Here is a 10455-nt window from a genome sequence, read left to right on the forward strand (position 1 = left end):
TCTATCTATCTATCTATCTATCTATCTATCTATCTATCTATCTATCTATCTATCAGCTATCCAGCTATCATTCCCTGTATCATCTCTCTCTCTATCATCTGCCTATCCATCCATCCATTATCTATCTCTGCCACCCAGCTTGTCCCCAGCATGTTAACAGAAGAGAAAACTCAGTGGTCTGTAAAATTCAACACTGATTAAAGAAGCGATTACGGATATCTCTCTGAAATTGGCTATGCTAATGTGTGCTTCTATTCTGGGACAATATTTACATGCTAAATAATAAATCCAGTTCAACGCTGGCGGCGAGAAGGCGGGAGGCTGCCCTGAGGTTGAATGAAAAGAAAAGTTCAGAAGCACAAAACCAACCATAAAAAAGAGATAATGGTCCATCACAGGAGGAATTATTTTTTTTGCCGCGTGTTCTTTGTAAAGTTCTGGGGATTTGTAATATCTCAAGGGAGAAAAAAAAAGTAGTGCTGTTTTGGGAAATAATAACAAGGATCACTATTAATCACTGCTTGGAGATGCAATAGGCTGATCCATTAAGACATCCTAGGTTCTTGGGAAGAATTTGGTAAGAATGAATGCCAACATCTGCTAAAGAACTGGCAGCTGGATTTGGAGTCCTTCCCAAGGACCTGGGATAGGCAGATGTTGTTTGCAAAGATAGTACCAACAGTAGAAGATGCCTTGGGTATAATTGCAAAACATCTGGAGCACCACTTGAACACCATTGGCATTGACAAACACAGCATCAGTCAATTGCAAAAGGTAGCTTGACTTGGAACAGCTTACATCTTGCAACAACACCTTCAACACCATCAAAGGACAACATCTGTGTATGGGAAGGACTTGATAGGTAGACACAAATGCCAAAGCCAATCTAAACATCTGGCTGACCGTGCAATCCATCATAATAATAGAGTTGTGGTGTCCCAATGGTGCTTTTTCAAAAGGCAACTGGACTTTATTTTTCCCTGAAGACGTTTCACTTCTCATCCAAGAAGCTTCTTCGGTTCTGACTGAATGACGGAGGAGGTTTATCTGTCCAAGTGTCCTCAATGACTCTCAGAAAGAGTGCTAATGACCAGATGACTGCAAGGAATATAAATCCTTCCAACGTCCACCATTCAGAACTGAAGAAGCTTCTTGGTTGAAAAGCGAAATGTCTTCAAGGAAAACCAAAGAAAGTCTAGTTGCCTTTTGAAACAAACGAACAAACTTTGAGACAACCATGACCCGGAAGACTGAGAATCACCATAGATGTTTAGACTTCTTGATGAATAGAATAGAATAGAATAGAATAGAATAGAATAGAATGGAATGGAATGGAATGGAATGGAATGGAATGGAATGGAATGGAATGGAATAGGAGAGGAGAGGAGAGGAGAGGAGAGGAGAGGAGATAATAGAATTAGATTAGAAGAGAAGAGAAGAGAAGAGAATAATAGAAGAGAAGAGAATTAGAAAAGAAGAGAAGAGAAAATAGAATAGAATAGAATTAGAGTAACAAAGAATAGAATAGAATAGAATAGAATAGAAAATAGAATAGAATACAGAATAGAATAGAATAGAATAGAATAGAATAAATAGAATAGAATAGAATAGAATAGAATAGAATAGAATAGAATAGAATAGAATAGAATAAAATTACAGTAGAGTAACATAGAATAGAATAGAATAGAATAGAATAGAATAGAATAGAATAGAGCTGGAAGGGACCTTGGAGGTCTTCTAGTCCAGCCCCCCTGCTTAAGCAGGAGAACCTACACCATCTCAGACAGGTGATTGTCTGAGATTGTCTAGAAGATTGTTGCTGGGTAAGTTAGTATAAAATCGAGATGGAATAAACTTCCCTTATACCACTAAACTGAGTTGATGGGAGGTATTGATCAAGTACGAAGTGCAAAGAATAAAGCATTAAAATGGCCTTGTTCCTAACTAGTCACCTTTTCTCATAATTTAGCACTCATTGGCAAGAAGTGAATAAACCCCAGAAGGATGTTGCAAGTCTGATAACTCAGTTCCTTTTCATTGTAGCATCTAACACCTCCTGGTGTCTTTGCTTAATTAAACAATATCCTATCTATAAATCCTCGGGCTTTAAAGAATGCAATAAGGGATTTTATTTTGGGGAAAACAAAGGGACAAGCAGCCTTGGTCCATGAACTCATGAAAGCTTCCTGCTACCCCGGATAGAGGCAATAAAATATTGCTCCCAGACACCAGATCCAACATCTGTCTCTTCTTTATCAAGCTGCTTTCATCACAAGAAAAAGGGACAGCATACAAATAAAGGCGGAATAAAGAAAATGAAGGTCAAAATAATTCTTTTTGTCACAGCCAGTTCGCATTGTCAGCATGTCACCATGCCTAGTGTGGAGCTGATGATGGTTTGGGGCACCGTGCCTTGTAACATAGTCTTGTTCAGCGGTAAGAAAAGGAGTGAGAAAGGAAGTTAAAAGTAGGAGACGGCTCACAAGATCATGGGTGATCTCAGAAAGATGCCTGAAGCTCACACAGATCCTGCATTCCTGCCTGGACTCACGCAAGATCTCAATCTGTTAACCCAGAAATTTAACAAGATTGGGAGATCATTGGAAGATTTTGCCCATTGGAAGTCTCTTACAAGTTAGGGATTATGGACCATTTGCCCACTGGGAAATCTCGTAAGAATTGGGGATTATGGGATGTTTGCCCACTGGGAAATCTCGTAAGAGTTGGGGATTATGGGACATTTGCTCACTGAGAAATCTGATAAAGAGTCAGGGATCACAGGATAAAGAGTCAGGATCATAATTTGTTGAGGATCATGGGATATTTGCACATTGAAAAAATCTCACGAGAGTTGGGGGTGATGGGATATTTGGTTGACTTCTAAGACAATGGAAAGCAGGATGGATGCAGCTTGTTATGGATCTCCATCATGGCTAAGCAGGAATTTCAACCTGAACCTCTACAATCCTAGTCCAACATTCAAAACATCTACTGTACATCCGGTCCTCCAAACTTCAAGTTTAGCAACTGCTGAATTTGACGATCAGGTGGAAACTACCAGAGATATACACATATTTTATATTAGCATCACTGTTAGGGGAGATACTAAAAAGTATGGATTTTTACTAACTTCCTCAGGTTTATTAGCATTCCTTACCCTTTAAAGAGGCATGCAGGAAAAGGAGAGAAAGAGAGAGACACTTGTGTCTTTAAAATCCTAACACAGCCCTGATCCTCTGGGTTGACCTACTCAGATGTATCTGAGGGGTCCTTGGTGCTCTCTGGGCTTGCTTGCTTTCTTGCAGACATTTCATTATCCAAACTAGGTAACATCATCAATGCGAGGAGGAGGAGGAGGAGGAGGAAGAGGAAGAGGAAGAGGAAGAAGAAGGGAGGAAGAAGAGGAGGAGGAGGAAGAAGAAGATGAAGGGAGGAAGAGGAAGAGGAGGAAGGAAGAGGAAGAGGAGAAGGAGGAGGAGGAAGATGAAGGGAGGAAGAGGAGGAGGAAGAAGATGAAGAAGAAGGGAGGAAGAGTAAGAGGAGAAGGAGGAGGAGGACTGTGGGGTCCTTGTTGCTCTCTGAGCTTAGAGGTTTTCATTACCCAAACTAGGTGACATCATCAGTGCAAGGAGAGAGTGGGATTTGTGGGAAGGAGGAGAAGGATGAGGAGAAGAAGAGGAAGAGGAAGAACAAAAGGAGGAGGAGGAGGACGACGATGACGATGACAACGACGACTATGGGGTCCTTGGTGCTCTCTGAGCTTGGTGGTTTTATTGCAGACCTTTCATTAGTCTAGCACTGACAAGGTTACCTAGTTGGCTCATGAAACATCTGCAAGAAAACCACCAAGCTCAGAGAGCGCCAAGGACCCTCCATTTCAACCCTGAGCTACAGATATTCTCCTTTATTATATGTATCTTCTCTGTTGGCTTCCTTGCTGCCAACCTTAGCACATGCTCAACTCACTTGCACTTGAACAGACACAGAAATAAATAGAAGAAATTTGACTGCCAAAACAAGGCTTGTTTCAAATCTGAGCAATCTGTTCCAGACAGGGAAGCGATTTCTTTTTCCCCCTCAAGTTTTGCAAAATAAAAATAGCTGGCTCCTTTTCTAAGTTTCTAGGAAGGGAAGAAGTTCCCAAGGTCCAGAATGGAACTCTCATTATTCATAGGCACCAAGAAAGCATCTTAGCGGAATCTTGCTGAGCCAGCAAAAATGTGGGCTATTCTTTATGTTTTAGTGCCACTGTAAATATCTTCTGGTCCACTTTTTAAAAGGTTAGACCCATCCTTGGGAGATTGAGCACTTTTATAACTTCAGGGAGGAGTGTAAATTCAGAATTCAAAGAAGGCGAGTGCGGTATATAACCCAAACCAGGAGAGAGATAGGAAAAAAATTGGCTGGACATCCTGGAACATCAGTCACACTTCAAGTGTGTTACTTATATTGTTAAGGATGGAGAATTACCAGCTTGTCAACGATATATATGTTTTATGTACCAGCCTTTGTTGGAAGGGTATACCAAGAGGTAGAGCAAGGGTGGATGTATGAAATATTAAATCTCACTCTTCCAGAATTGGGTATGTCTAGTTTAATGAAGAGAAGGACGAGGGGTGACATGATAACAGTGTTCCAATATCTCAGGGGCTGCTCCAAAGAAGAGGGAGTCAAGCTATTCTCCAAAACACCAGAAGGCAGGACAAGAAGAAATGGATGGAAACTAACCAAGGAGAGAAGCAACCTAGAACGAAGGAGAAACTTCATGACTGTTAGAACAATTAAACAGCCAAATGGCTGTCCGGTCTCTTCTTAAAAGCTTCCAGTGTTGGAGCATTCACCGCTTCTGGAGGCAGGTTGTTCCACTGGTTAATTGTTCTAACTGTCAGGAAAGTTCTCCTTAGTTCTAGGTTGCTTCTCTCCTTGGTTAGTTTCCATCTGTTGCTTCTTGTCCTGCCTTCAGGGGCTTTGGAGAATAGGTTGACCCTCCCTCTTCTTTGTGGCATCCCCTGAGATATTGGAAGATTGCTATCATGTCCCCCCTCGTCCTTCTCTTCACTAGACTAGCCATGCCCAGTTCCCTCAATTCTTCATGATGTGGTTTAGCCTCCAGATCCCTAATCATCTTTGTTGCTCATCTCTGCACACTTTCCGGGGTTCATTTCACGGAAATGTTTCTACTTGTCGAAGACGGAGTGCACAGTATTTCAAGACACAACAGGAAAATAGTGTAGGAACAACACAAAAGAAGAATAGGATCGAAACAGAGCCTTTGCTTTGCTGCGAGAGTATTCTAGGTTTAATTGAAATAAGACTCAGAAGATTATTACCCTTTTATATTTGTAATGCTCAGGATTTTATGACCTAGTTCAGGGGTAGGCAACCTTGGCTCTTTTATGACTCGTGGACTTCAACTCCCAGAATTCCTGAGCCAGCCACGCTGAGGGGAAAGGGAGAGGTTTCCAAGCTGAGCCATGCTGGCTCAGGAATTCTGGGAGTTGAAGTCCACAAGTCATGAGGGGGCCATAGTTCCCCCATGCTGGCTCAGGAATTCTGGGAGTTGAAGTCCACGAGTCATAAAAGAGGCAAGGTTGCCTACCCCTGGCCTAGTTCACCAGAACAAAGATGGAAATTTAAGGCAGGTTGTAATCTTTGACAGACTAAGGACCATACCTGTGGTAGAGATGCTGCATCATCAGAAGGAAGTTCTGAGATTTGAGAATGACAGATCGGTAGCCACACAGTTTGGGGCTTTCTATACATATTAGGAAGATCGGGCACTAAAATATATAGATGTCAGTTCAAGAAGGTTTCATAAATATGTATCTTCAACAGAAAGCTTGAAGGGTTGGTAGACAATGGTAACCAGACAAAGCCTCAAATTGCCTTGAGCCAAAGGAAGGTTGGCTGCATTATTAATACGGAGGCATTAAAATCCAGCAGGGATTCTTTAATAGCTGGAGCTACATATATTATCTCTATGGTTTACCTCAATGGTTTTCAGATATATTTTCAAGCAGCTCTAATTACATCCGATTTCAGGTTGGGCTCTAACCAGGAATACAAATAACCTAGCTATTTTATAACATAACTCTTTAATTCACCTCAGGCATTCCTTACTGCTGAACTGAAGCTCAGCGGTTCCTCCAGATCACCTCTGCATCCATATAAAGCCAACAGTGTCAACACAAACACAAAAAAGGGGTGTGAGAACCCAGTATGCCCTCAGGAAAGTTTTGGCTGTTTGCTTATCAAGTGGAGAAGAAAAGGCAATACCAGCAAGTAAACCTTGACCAGAAAGATGGGACAAGAATCAACAAACTATCTTGACCCAACTAGGTCATAGTTGACCATGGAAGCGCAGAGCGGAAGGACAGAGACCCAACTCTTCAAATATATCCCCCGTGGCTGATGATCCTAGCACTTACTTTAACCACCTCTTCAGCAGACTTGCATTCCACCGATTCAGAGATATCCACCACCATGTTGTTTTCTTCAACAGAAACCACCTTGATGGGGACAGCAACTGTCTTCCCAGTGAGAATGGCTGTGTTCAAGATATCCGTGTCCTGGAACGCAATGGAAACAAAAGCAGATGTCAACGTAACATTGGTTGAGAGACGTTCTCCTGAGGGTCAATGACCATTTAGTCAAAGTTCAAAGCAGGGTTGGGTCGTTGTGGAAGGAAGCTTCCTCTCTTGGGTGTCAGCCAAGGGCCACTGGAAAAACTGGGCAGGATATCATTTTGGGTTTGGCTAGTCCAAAGAAAAGAAGAAATAGGGGACAAATGATAGCAGCATTCCAGTATTTGAGGGGCTGCCACAAGGCAGAGGGGGTCATGTTATTCTCCAAAGCACCAGAGGGAAGGACGAGAAACAATGGATGGAAACTGATCAAGGAGAGAAGCAACCTGGAACTAAAGAGAAACTTCCTGACAGTGAGGACAATCAACCATTGGAACAGCTTAATCCCAGAAATCGTGGGCGCTCCATCACCGGAAACTTTTAAAAAGAGACTAGACATTCACCTATCTGAGATGGTGTAGGTTCTCCTGCTTGAGCAGGGGGCTGGACTAGAAGACCTCCAAGGTCCTTCCCAGCTTCTATTCTATTCTATTCTATTCTATTCTATTCTATTCTATTCTATTCTATTCTATTCTATTCTATTCCATTCCATTATTCTATTCTATTCTATTCCATTCCATTATTCTATTCCATTCCATTATTCTATTCTATTCTATTCTATTCTATTCCATTCCATTATTCTATTCTATTCTATTCTATTCTATTCTATTCTATTCTATTCTATTCTATTCTATTCTATTCCATATCCTATCCTATCCTATCCTATCCTATTTTGTATATTCTATTCTATTCTATTCTATTCTATTCTATTCTATTCTATTCTATTCTATTCTATTCCATTCCATTCCATTCCATTCCATTCCATTCCATTCCATTCTATCATTATTCCATTCCATTCCATTCCATTCCATTCCATTCTATTCTATTCTATTCTATTCTATTCTATTCTATTCTATTCTATTCTATTCTATTCTATTCTAGCCAACATTATCTTGACTTGGAAGAATCAGACTACGATAAAACCCCAGTGTTGTATCAAACGAAAATGTCCAAATGATAATAGTAATCTCAGAAGAAGGATGTGAAAACCACTTCCATGTTGCTCCTAAAATAATTACTGAGCACACCAGGAGCCGAGCTGAATTGAGAATTTACATTTACATCTAAATTAAACCAATGATTAAAATAATATCCTGTCTTCAGCAGGTATCTGTAAGAATTCTAGAAAAGGGATATCATTAACTCTTGGTCAAATAAGGTAACATGTTTCCCCCCCCTTCCCATAAAGTTTTGCCCAACTGTTTTGCTTTTTCATTTGAAGGAAATATTTCCAAAACAGAGCAGAGAGATAGAAATAAATGATCCATAGATTGGCATCAAACCATCTGAAAAAAAAGAGGCTGCCATTTAAATGCTAAACACATCAATTCCAAAACATTTGTACAGTTTAACTTTGCTCCTGTTCCGTAACATTTAGAGGACATTTACGATCTCTCTGTCATCAGAGATTAAGAAATGCGTATGAAAAATGCAGGGATGGAAAATGCTGCCAGATTTTTCTTCCTTTTTCCAAATCGAAGCAAATGGACCAATCGTTGAATAAATGGCAGGTTGGGGCGAGATCTGTAGATTTCTAATTTCAGTTGCTGCCCAGCTTGGAGAAGGAAAGAAAAAAAAATATTCATCCTCATTATCAGGCTTTTCATAAGAGCTCTGAGCTAAATAAGAAATAAATTGATTTTTTTTTAGGTTGTTTAATCTTCGCTACCCCTTCCTTCCCACATTTTATCGCTTCTCATGAGAACATCAGAGACCCCTGGAAAGACCAGACAACCCCTAACTCTAGCAAGTGACTAGATTTGAGGGTGATAGTTATATAAAATTAAAAACAGAAATGGTTAAGGAGAGGCTGTTTCTGTCTGATGGCTAGCTTAAAACAAAACCCAAAGAATTGCCTACAGTTTCCAATAGTTCATCTGCAATCCTTCTTCTTCTTCTTGTGCCATATCCGTTATCGGACGTTGGCAGTCATGTTGGCGATCCTGTTTTTATCAGCAGCCGCACGAAAAAGGGCTGCTGAGTTTTGTCCAAACCAGTCCCTTAGATTTTGAAGCCACGATGTTCTTCTTCTGCCTGGACCTCATTTGCCTTCAATCTTTCCCTGGAGGATTAAATGGAGTATGCCGTATTTTTCTGGGTGTCACATCATCTGCAATGCCCACTTCAAACCCAAGAATACCCTGAGGCAGAAGCTTGTCCAACCCAAGGATAAAACACCCCGATACACACTGAGCAACATGGTGTATGCAGTACAATGTGTTGAGACATGTGCAGATCTGTACATTGGGGAAACAAGACCACCACTTCATAAACACATGGCACAACATAGGAGAACAAACCTATCAGGACAAGATTCAGTAGTCCATCTGCATTTGAAAGACAAAAGGCCACTTTTTCGAAGGCAGCAAAGTCCACATTTTGGACAGAGAGGACCTCTGGTTTGAAAGAGGGGTCAAAGAGGCCATCTAGCAGCCCTCTCTCAACAGAGGGGGAGGGATACGACACCATCTTTCTCCAGTCTACAACACAAGTCCTTTCAACAGTTCCAAGAAGGCTCCATACCCATTTGCACCACTCAGGTGGCCTTGAGGACACAGATACACCTCCAAGTGGCCTCAACGACTCTCTAAAACAGACATGTCAAACTCGTGACGTCACGTGATGTCGCGCAACGTATCGGAGCTTTTTACCCATTGCCGGCAATGGGGTGGGCACGGTTTTCTCGTGACGCGTCCGGCCCATCGGCCGGCAAGTTTGACACCTCTGCTCTAAAAGAATGCAAATGACCAGCTATCTGCAAGGAATATAAATCCTTCCATTCCCCACTATCCAGTCAGAGCTGAAGAAGCTTCTGGGATGAGAAGCGAAACATCTTCAAAGAAAAACAAGAAAGTCCAGTTGCCTCTTGGAAAAGCACCTTTGGGACATTCATCTACAATGGTTCCAAAACTTTGGTTCTTCCAAGACCAAGTCTCAAGGCAGTTTCTTTCCCTGTACATCATTGTCATCAGCGAACAAAAAAAAGACCACATATTTATAGAATCAGGGGATCATGAATGGACAATAAAGGTAGTTATTCATCCAAGAATGTACAGTTGCAGACCAAAATATGCAAAAAAAAAAGGTACTAAAAAACAGAAGAAAACAACCAATGGGCAAGAACCACTTCAAGTACTGGTCCACCAGGATGAAATAAACACTGTTTGACATGCTGATGGGACAGGTGGTGGAGAGGCTGATGGCAAAGTAGAACATGTAATATTCATAGGGATTAAGAATCAGGTTCAAACTCAGGCCACCAGTGGGAGGAAACTGGACTTTGTTGCGATATAAAAAAAAAACATTCTGGTAAAATCCGTTCTTAAATTGAGGTTTTCACTGGGCCAGGAAGGTAGGAGATGGGAGAACCCATATCTGTATGAGATCAGCTTGGAGCTTGTAAACCAGCTTCATCCATTGGGCCTCTTGGGGGGACAGGAAGTCCAGTGCAATGTTGTACTCGCTGTAGTTTGTTCTGCCTTGTAAGCAGCAGAGGTTCCACTCTGAAATGATACCAAATAAACTGCCAAAGATGTTGTTTGTCAGCTAAGGAAAGATGGCATGCAGTTGCTTGGCGGGAAAATCTTCAGTGATTGTCATGAGATCATGGCACCGCTGAGCAAAAGGCTTGTTTAGATAGCCTTTAAACTAGTTAGCAGGTAGCTGGGCAGAGGGACACAAACCACCTCCTCCACCTCCTCTTCCTTTCCACAAATCCCACTCCTTTCTAGTACTGATGACGTTCCCTAGTTGGGTAGTGAAATATCTGCAA

The 10455-nt window shown here is 41.4% G+C and overlaps 1 protein-coding gene across 1 annotated transcript in view; it reads right to left on the reverse strand.

The window, feature by feature from the left end:
* TMEM132C (transmembrane protein 132C) overlaps positions 1 to 10455 on the reverse strand; it is a 27101-nt gene that overhangs the window by 6503 nt on the left and 10143 nt on the right. The window contains exon 2 of the mRNA XM_015823617.1: positions 6429 to 6569. Coding sequence (XP_015679103.1) covers positions 6429 to 6569 — 141 coding nt within the window. The remainder of the gene's footprint in view (positions 1 to 6428; positions 6570 to 10455) is intronic.

This window comes from Protobothrops mucrosquamatus, unplaced genomic scaffold (assembly GCF_001527695.2).
Source record: "Protobothrops mucrosquamatus isolate PMUCROS unplaced genomic scaffold, P.Mucros_1.0 scaffold1929, whole genome shotgun sequence".
Taxonomy (NCBI): domain Eukaryota; kingdom Metazoa; phylum Chordata; class Lepidosauria; order Squamata; family Viperidae; genus Protobothrops; species Protobothrops mucrosquamatus.